The 18,220-nt window shown below is 47.0% G+C and overlaps 1 protein-coding gene across 3 annotated transcripts in view; it reads left to right on the forward strand.

The window, feature by feature from the left end:
- Positions 1 to 18,220, forward strand: part of Klhl3 (kelch like family member 3) — a 125,802-nt gene that overhangs the window by 85,130 nt on the left and 22,452 nt on the right. For all 3 annotated transcript variants that reach the window (XM_076938919.1, XM_034510461.2, XM_076938920.1), the window contains 2 exons: positions 7,691 to 7,807; positions 11,304 to 11,453. In XM_076938919.1, coding sequence (XP_076795034.1) covers positions 7,691 to 7,807; positions 11,304 to 11,453 — 267 coding nt within the window. The remainder of the gene's footprint in view (positions 1 to 7,690; positions 7,808 to 11,303; positions 11,454 to 18,220) is intronic.

The raw sequence follows: 18,220 nt of genomic DNA on the forward strand, positions 1-18,220 counted from the left end.
AGTAAGTGGTTGGTTACTCCTATAACAGACTTACCACTATTGCCTCAGTGGGAGTACCTTGCCTGGTCAGTACTGTCCCACACAGGGCCCACAGACAAGTAAGACTTGGTGACAGACATTCTGACACTATCAGGGCTAGTCATCAGGGAGGAACCTTCCAGCCAGTTCCAACTAGTTTTGCCTACATCCTGCAGCCAGGATGTGCATTGTCTTTAACTGTAGAGTCTTACTGTCTCGTTCTGTTAGACAAGCAACAGCAGCAGCAAATGTCTGTGTTGTTTTAGGGACCTCAAGAGGCCTTCCTGACAGACCACTCAGAGAGAGGCAGACCGCACCTGAGGTTGTGGTTTTGATTTACTAAGCGGTGGTTTCTGGAAGCTTCCCTCTCATTGCTGTTATCCTTTGGGGAGTACAGTTAAATTCCCATGGTTGAGCAGTGCTGTAAGCAGAGCTGGCCACACTCTGCAGGCCGAGTTTGCGAATTTGCTTTCAATGTGAAGTTTGTATCATGGCGGGTCGAGAAACGCAGAAGCAGATAACACACGTGCAACTCAACATTTTACAAAGCAAACAGATCCGTCCAAGTCGCACACAGATGAAGAAACAGACTCCAGAATCCTTTTTTGTCGATTTCCCCTAACTCAAAGGGCAGCTGACATTTGACTTCCTATACCATAGATAGGTTCTTATAAGTATTTTAACTTAAAGACATGACGTAAAGATTTACATATACATTTATGTCTAATGTTCCTTGGCCAGAACACAGTTCAAGATATTTTTTTTTCTTGCTGTTGAGATAAGAGCTTATTTATTTCAAGTTGGCTTCAACCTTGCTATGTAGCAGAGGATAGCCTTGAATTCTGGATACCCGTCCCCACCTCCCAGATGCTAAGATTACAGATATACCATGAGCAGCCTCTGCCTCTCTGGGGATAGAATCTAGCTTTACCAATCAAGCTACAGCCCACCCCCCCCCCACTGGTTTATCTTCTTAATGCTTGCAGCTTCTTGCATGACAGGTAACCAGGGAGGGCTCAGTGAGGCAGCTGGATCCATGAGCAACCGAGCCCTGTGAGTGGAGACAGAAGTGTATGTCTTACTGTAGAACTCCGTCAGGGGATACAGAGATGATCCGCCCTAGCCATCACTGTCCAAGAGTTCAGTGTGGCAAGCAGACAGACTGAAAGCCGTGTCTAAAATACCTGGATCTAAGAGGGAGCTCCTCATAGTCCCTGCTCACGGAAAGCACCCAGGGTATTTTATCCCGATTGTTGAGTAGGAAAGACATTGCAGAGTCCTCAGGCTATGGACAGTAGGATTTGCAGACACTTCTCATCCAGTTTGGGGCAGCTTGCTGTACACTTGTGGAAGAACGTGGCCGGCTTGCTGAGAATCAAGGATCTGTGGTGGGTTGAGGTTTGGAATGAAGGAAAGATCTATACAAATGGCTAAGGAGTGAGGATATTTATTTATTTATTTATTTATTTTAAGGCAGAATTTAGCCAACGGTGCCTCACAAAACTATAATATTACAAGATTTTTTTTTTTTTGCATTGAAAGAAAACAGAGTTTTCAGGGCAGATACATTAGGGCGGTGATTCCCAACCTTTCTAATGCTGCAACCCTTTAATACAGTTCCTCATGTTGTGAGGATTCCCAACCAGAACTGTAATTTTGCTGTTGTTATGATTTGTAATGTAAGTATCTGATAGGCAGAGCATCTGATCTGTGACCCCCTGAGGAGTCACGACCCACACGTTGAGAACCACTGCATTTGGCAGCACTGGCTGGGAAGTGCTCGGAGCTTTGTCCTGAAGACTCCTGGGAGTTTAAACACTGAATTGCATGCATCTCCGATGGAGACTTGGCTGTGGCATATGGTGGTTCTCAAACTCATCTGGCCCTGAGCCCCTTGACTGTGGAAATGTATCCTGCATCTGGTGTTCTTCCTCAAGGTTGAAAAGCTGTATGTAGTCTGCATCAAGGTATCTGGATGAGAAGTAGTCCACAGAAAAGTCAATTATAGAACCATTCTTAATGTAATCCTTAATGTAATCTAAATTATCTGTGCTTCAACGGAGACAACAAACGACCTGCTACTCCAAAAGCCTAGGAATGAAATATGGCAGAATTTAAACCAGCAGATATAAGTGCAGTGTATAATATTAAAAGCAGAGACCAAATACAGGAAAAACCAAAGAGTGAGGAAGAACCTTGACCAGGCCTACCTGAAACCCACGCAGAGCTGGCCCATGATTTTTAAAGCACTTTAAATTTATCATTAAAAAACAATGGATGCTAGGCAAATTTGATTATAAAAGGGAAAATTTGATTAAAACTACAAAGTAAGCAGGCTTTCAGAATGCCTTAGGAACATATTTCAAATCATTTCACAATGTCTAAGTGACAGGGTAACGTTAGGACAAACTTACCCAGTCTACGTGAAAATTAATCCTGAAATACCAATGGGGTAAAATGACTTTTTAAAGGGTTATGTAATGACTTCATAGCAGAATAGTGTGAAGAAAACCCAGGAAAACACTCGGGGGAGCAGCGTAGCCTGGACAACCTCCCACACCAGCTGAGCAACTTGTGTGTCTATGTTTCTTATCTGTGGATTCAGGGGAATCTGGGTGGGGGCTGGTAGCTCGGCCCATTCCCGGAGCTTAGGCGGGGTAACAACATTCACCCACCCAGTTACCCACATGGTCTACCAGTGAGCTGAGGTGGGGACTGGAGTTAACTGTTGAGGAGACATGAAAAACAAATCCCCACACTGTCCGCTTGCACTTTCTGCCTCATGGTGGATTGACGGGCTCTGTCGGATACCCAGGGGTCCTGCTACATTCTCTGTGATGCCTGAGGTCAACTTCCTTAAGAAAAAAAATATTGCTTAAAAAAGTCTTCAAAAACGGCTTATTGAGAGTGAGAGAATTAGTTTCCACCAGGGTTGATCTCCTTAATAGGTTATCCAAAATCAAATGGTCAGCCCTGAAATTATAGACACACCAGCAACATGAAATAGATGCAGTAGATTGTATATGTGTATATGTGTATATGTATATATACACATACATATGTGTGTATATATATGTATATGTATATATATATATATATGCATATATATTAACAAAAAGAGGCTAGGAATCTGAGAGGGAGGATGGGGATATGGACAGGGTTTGGAGGGAGGAACAGGAAGGGGGAGAAACAATGTAAATATATTTTAATTGAAAAATTAAAAAAAGAAGCCGGGCGGTGGTGGCGCACGCCTTTAATCCCAGCACTTGGGAGGCAGAGGCAGGCGGATTTCTGAGTTCGAGGCCAGCCTGGTCTACAGAGTGAGTTCCAGGACAGCCAGGGCTACACAGAGAAACCCTGTCTCGAAAAACAAAACAAAACAAAACAAAACAAAACAAAACAAAAAAAAAAAAAAAAAAAGAAAAATGAAGAAAAGAAACAAAACATGACTATTCTTGAATACAAAAGCTCTCAATTTAAAAGCATGGCAGCAGACATGGCAAATGCCCTTGTCTCCCCCCGCCGCCCCCCCCCCCATGATGTCCCGGGACCTTGTGGAGAGCTATAATTAGTACCACAGGCTTAAGACTTTGGCTCCCCTCTCAGCAGCTGGCTCAGGGGTTCAGCTACTCAAGACAGAGATGCATTATTGCAAAGTGAGTTCGTATCTGCAGTCCCGCCTCCCTGGTAAAGTGGTGGCATCTGCTAACTTGTCACTCTCCGAGGCTATTTGTTCATCTCTAAAATATGAATCACGACACCTCCTTTGGAAGTTCGGTGTGGATTAAATGAGATTATGCATGTAAAATGTTATTGATCAAAATCCTCCAATCCTGAGTAACAAATCAGGTCCATGGGCAGGAGCCTCATCTTTTCCCTCTGATATTATTTAATTCGCTTCTCTTCCTGTCCCTTTTGAGAGTCACCTCACTAAGTCACAATCTTGCCTATGGATCTCGAATCCTCCTCCTTCTTGATTTTCAAAATACATTTTGGAGGCTTCGGCGCCCACTTCCGAGAACCCCCTCTACTTGAGGTATTCAGGTCCAGCTTGGCTTGGCTGCCTGTGTAACCAGGGTGGGGTGGGGAGTTACCCAGTGTTTTCTGGCCAAGGTTTATGCTTATGCTTAAGGATTGAGAACCTACAACAATAAAGACTTTGCTTCATCTCATCTGCACATAGAACATCCAAGAAACTGGTTCAGCAGTGTAAGTCGGCGAGGGAATGACCCTGTTTCTTTGAAAGCAAAGAAGTGTAAGTGGCTGAGTGTTTCATCAGGGAACCCACGGAAATGTAGTAACATTTTAAATGTTACCTGGTCCCTTGACTGACGTCCTGGGATCGCTGCTTAGATTTTACAGACTACGAGTTTGTAATTTTTCCTGTAACCGGCAGATATTGAGTATCCTGGGCATTGTGCTGTGGGATTCTCACCCTGGAGACTCTGAATGAGTGTGGCGCTGTTCCAGAGAGTTTTTATTTACAAAACAGGTGCAGGCTGCATTTGGCCTGTGTGCTCTACTTTGCCAGACTTGGCTAGTAGACACTTGAGAGGCAGTTGAGACTAATGGGGACAGGAGCACCACAGCTGGGTTTGAGGGGACCACACGTCTGCCTCTTTCCTGTTCTGGGTTGGAAAAGTCAGTGGAGGATCATTGATTCAGTTGACATACCTGAGAATTCACGATGGCAGCGGTGTCTGTGAGGGCTTCACAGGAAGAGCTGTTGGGGATTGTTAAGTGTCTCTGCTCAGATGAAAGGGTATCCTGGGACTCAGAAGCCCAGGAACCCCACAGCTGTGAGGGCAGGTGATATCCCAATGGAAGAGCATCCTGAGACACCGGAGCTTAGGAAGGGATCCCCAGCTGGGCCGAGGAGCTCAGGAGCCTCAGCCCTGTTCTTTCTTGACTTCTTCTCTTCATTGCTTCTTGGCTTCTTCCAACAAGAGAGTCACACCAGGCAGCAAATCTCATGAAAGAATTTTATTGGAGAGTTCATGGTATGGACCAATGAATCTAGGGATGGCTGTCCTCTGCTGATAGCAGGGAATTGAACAAAGGGCAGGGCTTATATAGAATTTTCTGGGGGTTGGGGGAAGAACTTTTCAGGGCAGAGATTTCCAGATTGAGGATTGGTGGGATTTTAAGTCCTGAGCTTGGGGAGCTCAAGGATTGGTGTTTTTTTTTTTTTTCCCCACCTTTTCCCTGCATCAGGCCCATGAGTTAGGATGGAAAGTCCTTTCTGGCTGCAGCCAGCTTCTGCTGAGGCACCATCTCTGTGGGGATGCTCAGGGAGGCTGGAGAGGGGGTGCTGCCACTGTGGGCAGCCCCTTATGGGACAGCTCCTGCTGTGGTGTCTGACCAAGGCTTCACGGTTTCAGCTTTAAAGCGAAGGCTATACTGCTTGAATGTGACCCACGAGTAAACTCTACCTACCCAAGGCTTCGTCCTCAGCATCTGTCACCCCTCAGCGTTTGTCACCCTGCCACTTGGTATCATCCTATATGGGATGTGGGCAGGAGACAGATGGTGAATTTCTCATTCCTGTAGAAGTTCACAGTCAGGTAGAAGGGAGTAAGAGGAGGTGTGGATAGCATGCGAAGCCCATCACCTCCCCCAGACAAGCCCTGCTTCTCCAGCAGCCTCTGTCTGACTCTCTGAGACGCCAGCCCTCCTCGTCCCAGCCCCTGTCTCCACTCCAGCCTGGCCTGGCACCACTGCTTCCTCATGGGCTCCCTCTGAGCCCACTCACCCACCCATTCACTGGCAAGAGCTTTTGAGTGAACATTATGCACCGAGAAACCCTGCTGTGTCTAAGGGACGAACTCTATTGAATTTATGATTTTTAAGACATGGAGGAGAATCTCAATATTTGTGTGCTTGCGGTTAATTAATATACAGCTCATTACATTCAGAAATGAGAAAAACTGAGCACGTGTACTGCTCATTTTCTTTAATTCTGTTCTGTTTTTTAAAAATTAAATTCTTGGCTGGAGAGATGTGTCAGTGGTTAAGAGCAGTGGCTGTTCTTGTAGAGGTCCTGGGTTTGAGTCCCATCCATCTAGTGGATCACAGCCATCTGTACCTCCAGGTCCAAGGAAGACAGTGCCCTCTTCTGGCCTCCAGGTTACCTGCACTTCTGTGAATGACACACACACAAAATACAAGTTTAGTGGTTAGGTGTGGTAGTGTATGCTTTTAATCGCAGCACTCTGGAGGCAGAGGTAGGAGGATCCCTGTAGTTCAAGACTAGCTTGGTCTATGCAGGACAGCCTGGTCTACACAGAGAGATGCTTTCTTAAAAAGCAAAAACAAAACAAACAAGCAAACAAATAAATAAATTTGACCTGTTACAGGTAGTACATTTAGTAATCTTGATCCCTTGTATCTGTCAGACACTGTGCCACCTGTTCTGTAAGAAATGTCACCTATGGCGTGACTCTGAGAATAGAACTCTTATTCCTAGACAACCTTTGATGTTAGTGCCCGCTGATGACTCTCGCTGAGTCAGTTATTACAGTGGTGCTTGCAGAACCAGCTTTCTTAATTCTGGCTCTCCCTTATACTCACCGGCCGGCGGTTTCCTTTGCAGAAGGAGCCCTTCCTATACTTCCTGAAGTGTCCGTGGGCTCCAGGGTCTGGTTTTATTCACTGTGCTAGGATCTATTATTGTATTTTGAAAAACAAGACTGTTCAACATTGAGGTAGAATTTGTAAAAACAGTGAAATGTTACACGTTAAGTATACAATTTATTTAATCTTAAAGAGGGCATCGGATCCCTTGGAACTAGAGCTATGGATGGCTGTGGCCGCCCTGTGGGTGCTTTGTGAGAGCAGGTGCTGTAAATGCGGAGCCATCTCTGCAACCCATGTTTTAGTCTCTTTAACAGCAAAGACCAATTTTTCATCCTTGTTCTTTTTAAAAATCCTACCATGATAATGCTACAACTGGCATCTTGGACACATGTCCCTGCCCACTTACATGAGCCTTTTGGCAAGCTTTCCCCCGAGAAGGGGTATTTTTTTTTTTAACTAAAGACTTTTCATATTTCTATTTCTCCCCTGAAAGTATATTTATCCATTTCTATAAGATCTCTGGTTGGTTCTGCCTTGTCAGGTCTGGACTTTGCCTGCCTGCTTTCACAGTCAGGTAGAATTAGAATTTGAATTTGGACCCTGTGGAAAGCGAACGACACCCTCTCCTTTTGGGTCCAGGTTTCCCAGCTTTAGATTTGCATAGGTGTGAAATCTTTCCTTGTCCTCTGGCATTTGGTGTCACTTTCCATCATCAGAGCCAGCCTTAGGCAGAGGGCAGCCCCGTTATCTACCATCCTACATTACCTGGGACATACATGAGTGGAGGGAACCTTGCCCCAGGGCTTCTGGTCCTTTTGAGTACCTGTCTCATACTTAGTTTACCTTTGCGTTTCCATCCTTAAATGACTGTCAGAACTTACTTAGTTTGAACCATGATGCCTGCACATCCTGGACAGGCTTATCATTCTATGAGTGTGTTCTCTAATAGGCCGGCTCCTGTCCAGGGCTTTCCTACTTTTGTTTCAACCTGAATATCAAGTCTCAGATTAAATGCCTGCATGGCTGGCCCGCAACTTTGCTTCCTGGTTTATGAGTTAAGGCGGTTGTTTGCAAGCGTTCTGTGTTTTCTTCCTAGGTGTTTGAAGCTGTGATTTCGTGGATCAATTACGAGAAGGAGACTCGCTTAGACCACATGGCAAAGCTGATGGAGCATGTCCGACTCCCCCTCTTACCGAGGGATTACCTGGTCCAGGTGAGTGTCCGTGAGTTCACCCAGGAGCACAGAGGGAGCTCCGGCTGCATGGTGAGTCTCTGTGGGGATGGAGGGCTTGGACTCCCTGGATGGAAAGTGAAGTGCGGACAGAGAATGTAAAAGCACAAATCGGAGCATATGTGAGCTTTCAGTCTGTCCACGAGCTTTGAGCTACCTCACCTTCTCCTGGTGTACCTGATGTCTCAGATGCAGCATTGGATCTAGGACAAGCTCTTGCAAGGATTCGGGAACTCTGAGTATCTAGGCAGGCGGTCAGCACAGAGCCCAACAGAACGGACACTCAGTGTGAATTGGTTTTCCCTGGGAAGACAGAGAAGAAAGAGGCATTTCCATAATATCCTCATGTTCCCTCTCTGCTGTGATCTCAGACACTCGAAGTCCAGGCCAAGAGTGAGAAAACTGGCTAGCTGCATTCAGTGTGTATTCTACTCCCTCTAAGAGAAGAAAGGGAAATTAAGAATTCTGGGTGCACTAATGTTTTCTTATTTAATCCTTATTACAGCCCTCTGAGGCAATGATTATAAGCCTCTCGAGATCCACCCACCTTTTTCTTTTTGATTTGGGGCTTTGAAGTTTGGAGACTGGGGTAGTCCCTAAGCCATGTGAGGGAGTTGAAGTCCACACTCATATGGCCCTGAAGCACACACTCCTGTGAGCAGTCACCTCTGATAATGTCTGTCTTGTTTACATTCGGGGCAGTTTGTTCCATGCAGTAAATAGTGTCAGCCATCCTTACAAAACTTCAGACGTGTGACTTTAATGAAATGCCGAAATGCCGAGGCAAGTTGGCCAGCCCTCAGCCATTCCCGAGGAGCGTTCAGACGCCAGGGTGAGAGAGAAGGCTGAGCAGTGCCACCCAGCCCTCAGTCCTTGTCACTCCCTGTCACACCTGACCCTAGAACCTCAGTCTCTCTCTGGTCAAAATAACACCAGCCCTGATAGGCCTGCATGAGAACAAGAAGAGACAGTCCACGAAAGGCCTGTTACAGTGTCCAGGGGGTGCTAGCTCCTGTTGTACTATCTGGGGCTACAGGTAATATTTATTCCATGAGTACTTGTGAAGTCCTGGGTGCATGTTCTTATTGTTCATAGGTCTGAGGGCTCAGTAAGATGCTTTCTCTGCATGTCTCTTTGTGAGACCTCTTCACAGGCGCTTAGGCTGGAAGCTCCTTCAGTGCTGCCACCTGGTGGCCACATGCCACCGCCCTGACCTGCCTTAGTTACCAATGTTAAGGTCAACCCCACTCTGTCCCATGGAAATGGTCTCCAGCAGGGACTATTTCACAGTGTGGATGGGCGCCCAAGAAAGCTAAATAAGAGTTCCACAGAAAGCTAAAGAAGCTTCCGAGACCCCCACAACTGAAACTTACCAAAGACACAGGCTTATTCTGGTCATCACAGGAAATTCAGGTTTGGCTATGGAAAGAGGGTGAGAGGCCAGAGAAAGGCTATGTGGACTCTCCTTTAATCGGACTTTTATCAGACTTTATGAGGTAAACTCCTCTAGGAACGGATGCGTTGTTAAGATTTATTTCATCTTGAAACTTTGTAGTTTAACCTGAAGGTGGTGCAGGACCTGGTGGGGAGACTGGTTAGTTCCTTTCTCCACACTAACGACCTTCGGGCTTCAGAGTTGCTGAGTTACCCAGCTCTTAACGGGCATTGAAAAACAGCCCAAATGTATACTGTGCTGTTCTGTGATAAAGCACACAGGATAAACTTCATAACTTTGATCATTTTTGTTAGAATTTTGTCATGTGTACGAGTGCTTTCTCTGCATGTGTGTCTGTATACCATGTGTGTCTGCATACCATGTGTGTCTGTGTACCATGTGTGTCTGTATACCACGTGTCTGTGTACCATGTGTGTCTGTATACCACGTGTCTGTATACCATGTGTGTCTGTATAACATGTGTGTCTGTATAACATGTGTATCTGTATACCACGTGTGTTGTGTCTATATACCACGTGTGTCTGCATACCACGTGTGTCTGTATACCATGTGTGTCTGTATACCATGTGTGTCTGCATACCATGTATGTCTGTATACCATGTGTCTGTATACCATGTGTGTCTGTATACCATGTGTGTCTGTATACCACGTGTCTGTATACCATGTGTGTCTGTATACCATATGTGTCTGTATACCATGTGTGTCTGTATACCATGTGTGTCTGTATACCACGTGTCTATATACCATGTGTGTCTGTATACCATATGTGTCTGTATACCATGTGTGTCTGTATACCATATGTGTCTGTATACCATGTGTGTCTGTATACCATGTGTGTCTGTATACCATGTGTCTGTATACCACGTGTCTGTATACCACGTGTCTGTATACCATGTGTGTCTGTATACCACGTGTCTGTATACCATGTGTGTCTGTATACCACGTGTCTGTATACCATGTGTGTCTGTATACCATGTGTGTCTGTATACCATGTGTGTCTGTATACCATGTGTGTCTGTATACCATGTGTATCTGTATACCACGTGTGTTGTATCTGTATACCACATGTATCTGCATACCATGTGTGTCTGTATACCATGTGTGTCTGTCTATATACCATGTGTGTTTGGTGCCCCTGGAGTCCAGAAGAGGGCACTGGATTCCCCAGAGTTACAGACAGTTGTGAGCCTCCTTGTGGATGCTGGGAATGGAACCCAGGTCCCCTGGGAGGGCAGCCAGTGCTCTAACCGCTGAACCACCTTTCCAGCCCCCATCACGACCTTTCTTAGCTGGGCAGCTCAGTGGCATTGGTTCCCCTCTGCACACCAGCACCATCTGTATTTCTAAAGCTTGCTTTCATCCTGAGTTGTGGCTGGACCTGTGAATACTAACTCCCTGGGGGCTTCTCCCTCATGCCAAAGGGGCTCTTTGGGACCAGCTGCCTGAGCCTGGGTACCCTCCCCTCACTTTTTCTTTAACCCTAAGCATTTATGATTTGTCCTAACCTAGTTCCATCACCAACTGAGAGGGTGAGAGAAACCCAGATTATGTCTGGGAAAAGGAGGACTCTGGAGGCAAAGGCCTCGCTTCATCAATCCATCTTTCCTGCCAGCTCCAAGCTGCCAGAATATGATAACCCCAGCCGTATGTTCATTCCTCACGACTGTTGGGCCCAGGAGACGTTTGGCAAGGGGGCTTAGTGAATCTAATTTCTCATTCTGCAGCTGGACTAGAGTGGCTCAGGTTAGGGGCTTTGTAGTGTCCCTCAGTGTCTTCCTCGGGGCTAGCACCTCACAAACAAACTATTGAGTTTGTCCATGTGTGTCCATGTAATTTTATAGATGAGGGGTTCAATGTGGTGGAACAGGGCTGAGAGGCGGGACTCTGTGTGGTAGTTTGGAGTCTGAGACGGTATGGGATAGAAAGAGATGAGTGAGAGTCGGGAATGGCCCAGCCTGGGGAGAGCCTAGGGAACCATGGTCCCAGTCTGCTGGAGGGTGACCTGTGCACTGTTATCCCCAGACAGTCGAGGAGGAAGCTTTGGTCAAGAACAACAGCACCTGCAAGGACTTCCTCATTGAAGCCATGAAGTACCACCTCCTGCCCCTTGACCAGAGGCTCTTGATCAAGAACCCCAGGACCAAGCCCCGGACCCCAGTCAGCCTGCCCAAGGTAAGCCCCAGCCCAGCCTGGGCCATGGCTCAGGACTGTCAAGGGAAAGTGGCTTCCACCCCAGCCTCAGTTTGTTCTGGCTTCCTGTTGTGTTTATGACCCAAGAGATGGTGTCTGCTGGCTCCTCTTGAATTTGCTAGCCCGCTGAAGGCCAGGAGCTTGCTTTGCTTAGAGTCTCAGGGTAGCCACAGTGGTGTCAGAGAGCTTCAAGCACGCGTGTGTGCTGTTCCAAGAGACGCAGAGGAACGGGTATGCTGGATTGTAGGAGTCAGGACACCCCCAGTCTGGGGCCTTTCCTCACCTGGGAAGGAATATGAAGGACAGCTGGGGCTGACAGAGCAGACCTCAGGCCATCAGGTCTCAGGAGTCTGACAGATGGTGGAGCAGGTGGAAAGTCGGGGAAGAGAAGGAAGAGTCTGGGGAAAGGAAGGTGCTAGGGAACCCCACGGTTCAGAGTAGTCAGTGGGAGCTCTCTCTCTCTCTCTCTCTCTCTCTCTCTCTCTCTCTCTTTCTCTCTTTCTCTCTCTGGTCTTCCTGTCTCTCACTGGTGGTCCTAGAGTCCTCAGGGTCAGCCGTAATTTTCTCACTATCTTAACATTGATGTGGGTGGGGTTAGTGGGTGAGGGTGGGGCTGGGGGAAGGTCTCAGTCAACCCAGCGGGGAATGGAGGCCAGAATGGGTCCACTGACTACACACCAGGAAAGTGTTTAGGATGCAGTTAGCTCCCAGGCCACAGATGTTTCAGAAAGAGCAAAGCAGCTTAGTCTTTAACAAGTTCCTTTCATGTGCCAAACACCTAGCTGAGGGTACGACCTTGTCTTAGTTAAGGCTCCGGCTGATAGGGTGAACCACCGTGGCTACAACATGGAGGCGGAGAGAGTTTATTCAGCTTTCACTTCACATCACAGTTCATCACTAGAGGAAGTCAGGACAGGAACTCAAACAGGTCAGAAACTGGAGCCGGAGCTGATGCAGAGGCCACAGAGGAGTGCTGCTCACTGCCTTGCTCCTCACGGAGGGGCTCTGCCTGCTTTCTTATAAAATCCAGGGCCACCAGCCCAGGGATGGCACCACCCACAGTAGGCTGGCCCTTCCTCCTTGATCACTAATTAAATGATTGCTAACACTTGCCCACAGCCCGGTCTCATGGGGGCATCTTCTCAGTTGAGGCTCTCTCCTCTCAGATGACCCCGGATGTGTCAAGTTGGCATAAACTAGCCAGTGCTGGTGTGGCTTTTAAGTAAAATCCACAACCCCGGACACTGGCGCTTACAAGCCTTAGTTCTACAAAGGAAACTGAGGCTCACAGTTCAGTGACTTGCCCCAGTGGTAGCACAGCCAGTGCCCACAACAGTGGGAACCTGTTGGAACCTGCTCTTCGAATTGCACCTAATCCTGAACAAACCAGAGCCTGTGCTTGATGGTGGCTCTTGCCACCATGTCCACTTAGGGGAAGGGTTCTCTCTGGCCATTTGCCTTACTGTCCTTCAGTGTCTTTTGTTTGGTTGAAACATTAAGATGAGACTTTAAAAATTTTTTATTACATTTCTCTCTGTGTGTCTCTGTCTGTCTGTTTGTCTGTCTGTCTGTCTGTCTCTCTGTGCATGCACAAATGTATGTGGGAGTCTGTTCTCTTCTTCTATGCTGTGGGACCCTGAAATTGAACTCCAGTCGTTAAGACTTAGTGGCAAGTGCCTTTACCCACTGAGCCATCTTGCTGGCCCATTATTGCCCTTCGTTTTAAAATGAAGAAATTTATATTTCTTTAATTGTAGAAATATAAATGTATTGCGTATTAAAACAAAACACACTGCAGTTTAGAAATAAAGTAATAGTCACCCGGAGCTCTCCGAGGCCACTGCTGCCTCGGTGAGTTTTCCTTTCAGCAGTGTCTCTGCACATTTATTCTGGGATAACTGAAGATGTACCTTTTCCTGTGTGTGGGATCTTCAGTGAAGACTGAACCATGTCTCTCTGCCCCTACTAAACCAAATGCTACAAATGGCAGCGGGTACAGATCAAGTCAGCGTTGACACTGTAGTGGGTCCGTGGCATGTTGCTGTATGTCTGCATCACGCGCCCTTCACAGTCATCAGCTCACAGTCTCTGAAATAATTTAGTTTTTGTGGTGCGAGTATATCTGTGTCAAGTACTCTTTATTAAATGACAAATCTTCATTTGTGTCTCTTTAATCTTGAATGATACTGATCTTGGTTTCATGTCCTTGTTTGTATTTCTTTTGGGAGAGATGCTCTGTTTATGTCCTCTGTCTCTTCCTCTGGCAGAATGTGTGTTATTCTGGCAGTTTTAAAGGACTTTTCTGTATGAAGGCCTCAGGTCTTTGTGTGTGCACAGTTTTTAGTCTGCGGTTTTCCTTCTCAGCTGTTTGTGAAGTTCCCTCCCAGCTCCTGCTTACCTTTTTGTTTTCTCAGTAGTATCTTTGGAAGAGCAGCGTTTATAAAAACCAGTGACTTCAGTTGACAAGAAAAATTGTGTATGTTTATCATGCACACTATGATTTAAAATATTCTAAAGTATGTATACATTATAGAACGGCAAAACTGAGCAATCCAACATGTAGTTTGACCGCATCTACTTATTTATTTATTTATTTATTTATTTATTTTTATGGCCAGAACATTTACATCTTACTCTTAATGATTTTCAACAATGTAATATTTTATTAACTGTAGTCACCATGCTACAGGAGCAGAACTCATGTAAGGGAAACTGCATCTTTTAATTAATGGCTTCTGAGCCACCTTCTCTTCCTGGATACCTGTTATAACCACTGTCCTGCCTGTCTCCATGTTTACCTGTTTTAGACTCTGCATGTGACTGAGAGCTGTCTTCCTGTGCCTGGTCTTTTCTTAGTGTTAAGCCCTCTCCCTTTAAATGTGTTGCAAATGACAAGATTGCCTTCCCTTTTTCAGGACGAATAATATCCCGCCACACTGTGTGGCGGCTTCTCTGTCCTGTCATAGACACAGGCTGAGGCTGTAGCTCAGCCATCATGGACAAGATTGTAGTCTCCATCAGCATGATGGTATCTTCTGACACACTGATTTCATGGACTTTGGCTATGTTTGTGGCAGTAGGATTGCTGGCTTCTATGTCAGAACTATTTTTAACTTTCTGAGGAGCCGCCATACTGTTTTCCCAAGTATCTGCGCTTTGAAGAGCAGATGCCTGAGACTGACGGTTTCAATTTTTTTCTGTTGTGATTTATTTTGAGTTTAAACTGAAAAAAAAAAAAAACCTACCCTTCACTTAACTTAAACTTTTTCTTTGTAAGTTTGAAGCTTTAAAGTCTATGGGTCATTTTCAGAATATTTTCAAAATATGTTATATGAAGTAAGGGTCATATAACTGATTTATTCTGTATACAAATATCTGGTTATAGCGTACCACATGTTGGAAGGGCCTGTCCCTCCTTAGTCCTTGCCTGGCTGTAAGTCATTGACTGTATACACCCTGGTCTGTCCCTGGCTTCTTTTATCTTGGTTCATCTGCCTGCCTTGTGTAAGCACTAGGCTGCCTTGCTCACTGGCTTCAAGTCTCAGGTATTCCTGACACCTCAGTTCTGTTAGCATGATTTTGTTAACTTCGGAGTCTGGAGTCTGCTCATTATTTCTGCAAGAAAAGCTGCAGGAGTCATGGGGGTTGTATTCCATCTCTAGGTCAATGGGGGGTCGGGTGGGGTGGGGCATGTATTATCTGACAGTCTGCCACAGTCTGCTCCTGTTTTTGTTTTTTTTTTTTTTTTTGTTTTTTTTGTTTTTTTTTGGCCCAGTGACTTCTCTCAGTGATGTTTGATCTTGTCCACGTGTGACTTTTGACTGCTTGCTGTCAGGTTTATTGATGGGTGTTTTTGATTTTTGATACAATTATCAATGTTCTTTTTCTGTGGGCAGCACTAGGAATTGATCCTAGGGCCCACACAAACACGCTACCATTGACTTATGGGAAAAATCAGTACTGACTGTTCACACCATGATGGTGTCTTCCTCAGTCCTGACCTTTACTGGTTTATTGCTCATGTGTGGAACTGTGATGGCTGGGGAAGGTTATTCGGTGAAGGGAAGATTGGTCTGGGAAGAACAGGGGTGGTGGTTTCAGGAGCACGTGTGTGCACCCCAGATTGAGGCTTTGACAACTATTGAGGGCTCTCTTCTGCATTGCACACCCCCACCCTAAGCTGTATGCTATGAGGCAGCAGGCATTATCTGCTGGTGTCCTTGGCATACAGCCTTGGTCCTGGCTTGGGGGTGGGGGGTGGTCTGATAGCAGCGTTCTCATGAATGATAGATCTTTTAGAAGAAGAAGCAGTGATCTGGGACTCAACGCTGGCTGACTGCCCGCCTCTCATTTGTTTTCTGCTGCCTTCAGTGCCCACGTGTGTGCTTTTGCATGGATGTTGTAAGGACAGGCACCCTGCTTTATAGAATGTTCAGTTCAGCCCAAAAAACTGCCCAACGCTGAATGAACCTAACCACCATTCCCGGGAGACCACAAGACACTAGGATTAAGTAGATAAGGTTCAGCCCCCACCTGCGCTTGGCTGTACGCTGTCGCCTATGAGCTTACTCACTGTCACCTAGGAACTGTGCCCCTCCCTAGTTGCCTGGCACCGGGGTAGGTTGTAGACACGTGAGGACTTGGAACCATCCACCCTTCAAGAGACTGCAAGCAAAGGGAGGGGAATCAGATGTACCAGGCAGTTTCATGCCGTAAGGTCAGTAACGGGGGAATGCCCAAGATGCCCTTGCTCTGTGGAGAAGCTTTCTGCTGGGCTGGTGCCCGAGATGGATGCTTAGGTAAATGCAGGCTGTCTGAGGAGCTAACCTGGGCATTGGGTACCACCCTCTGAAGGCAGTTCAGGGTGATCTTGCTTCTTCTTCTCCGGTCGCTGTCCTTGTCACCAGAACCATCCACAATAACACCGGACATTGCATACAGAGCGGTTGCTAGGCAGCCTCTCAGTGTTTTATGCTGAACATTAAACACGTGCTATCTGTCTTCCTGGGTCAGGAGGCTCTGCTGGTGGAGAACTGTGGGACGCGGTAGGATTGGGTACTCACCGAGGGCTTTCCAGCTAGTCCGTGGCTGTGCAAGGGATGACAGTCCTGGATCTCAGTTACCTAGCGGTGGGCTAAGCTCCCTGCATTTGCTCCCTCAGAGGGCTTTCGAAGCTGCAGTCGCCCCGTTCTGAAGACAGGGAATTGACTCTCAGGATGCTACTTCCTTGCTATGGCCTATGCATCGTCTGTTTCCATATTCCGAGTTGCCCTAACGTTGCTGGCTCAATCTAATAAGTATTGAGTGTCCTGAAGTTTCTGAGGGCAGGTGTCCCAGGGTGGCTTAGCTGGGTTGTGCCAGCTCTGGTTTCCCACAAAGCCAAGCTGGTGGTCGGGGTGATGGCCATTCCAAGGCTCATCTAGGGAGAACCTCGCTCACGAGGTTGCCGGCTGACCTCAGCTTCCCCTGTGTGGGTCTCCGTACACGGTAGCTTGCTTCTCCAGCGAGGGGCTCCAACACATGAAAGCAAGGGGCAGACTCAAGGCAGAGCCTTGCTATGACCTCATCACAGGACCTCCATCCCAGCCCCTTTGCTATTCTCTTTGATAGACACAATCATCAAGGTAGCACACACAGAAAGGGTGGGGAATTAATTCCATGCCTGAGTAGGAGGATCAGATGTCTGTCCTGTCTTTGAAGTGCAGCCAGAGGGTGGTTAGGCCTAGATTTAAGCTGAAGGTGAGGAGAGTTGAGCTCCAAACTGTTCTATGGCATGACCTCCAAATGCCACAGAAGACTTTTATCTCAGTCCTCTGTGGGAAGACACCCGAGTCCTGACTCCTACGACATCTCTCTCTGAGATGGCAAGAGGATTTGTGAATGGCCCAGGAAGGAAGCAGAGGCCTGTGGGTTGCACAAGGAACCGATGGGGGAATTCCAAGGGCAGACTGGTTTGGGCTGTCACAGTTTCAGCCCAGACAGGCTTTCAGATGCACCCAACTTAGAGAAAATGGAGGGAGGGAGAGAGATTAGCACTGTCTCAGCATTTCTCAGCAGTGACTGTCTGCTACCAAAATCCTTTCCCTGAAACGGACAGGCATATCCTTGAGATATCTTCAGAGGGTGACCAGAACGTGTCCCCGAGCTGGGGACAGGCAGCTCATCCTGACATACTTCAGCAGGAACAGCTAATACCATCTTGGCTCCCACACCTTTGGCACCCAGCACTCTCCCTGAGGCTGGGTTGCTATGGACAACCAGAGGCTGCCTCTCAGTCTCAGAGTCTGTCTACATTGCCCAGCTCCACAGATGGCAGCAGGAAAAAAAAAAGTCAGGTTCCAGGAGGAGCAAAGGAGACCTTCGGGGATGTACTGAGCACTGCGCTTTCCTGCCATTCCAGCCCCGTGGGCACCTCTATCCACACCTTCAGAAATGATGCAAACAGCCATTTAGGATGGGCATACGCAGGGCATGGCAGCCTGCTCCCAATGATGATTGTCCCGCTTTTAGATAAAACCATTAGAGGCAAAGGCTGCAGGCAGGTAGACAGGGCGACCTCACACCTGGCCCAAGCCCCTTGATTGGCACTGCTTCTCTTCCATCTGACTTCGCGCCCCATCAAACACCCTGGGGCCCTGACGACCCTCACCGTGGCCCCTGGGCTTCTTACTCCTCACTCTCATCCAAGGCTCACATATATTTCTCGTCTACATTCTCAATAGTTTCCTTTAGCAAACGGTTAGAGCATC

Source organism: Arvicanthis niloticus, chromosome 8, assembly GCF_011762505.2.
Source record: "Arvicanthis niloticus isolate mArvNil1 chromosome 8, mArvNil1.pat.X, whole genome shotgun sequence".
Lineage (NCBI taxonomy): Eukaryota > Metazoa > Chordata > Mammalia > Rodentia > Muridae > Arvicanthis > Arvicanthis niloticus.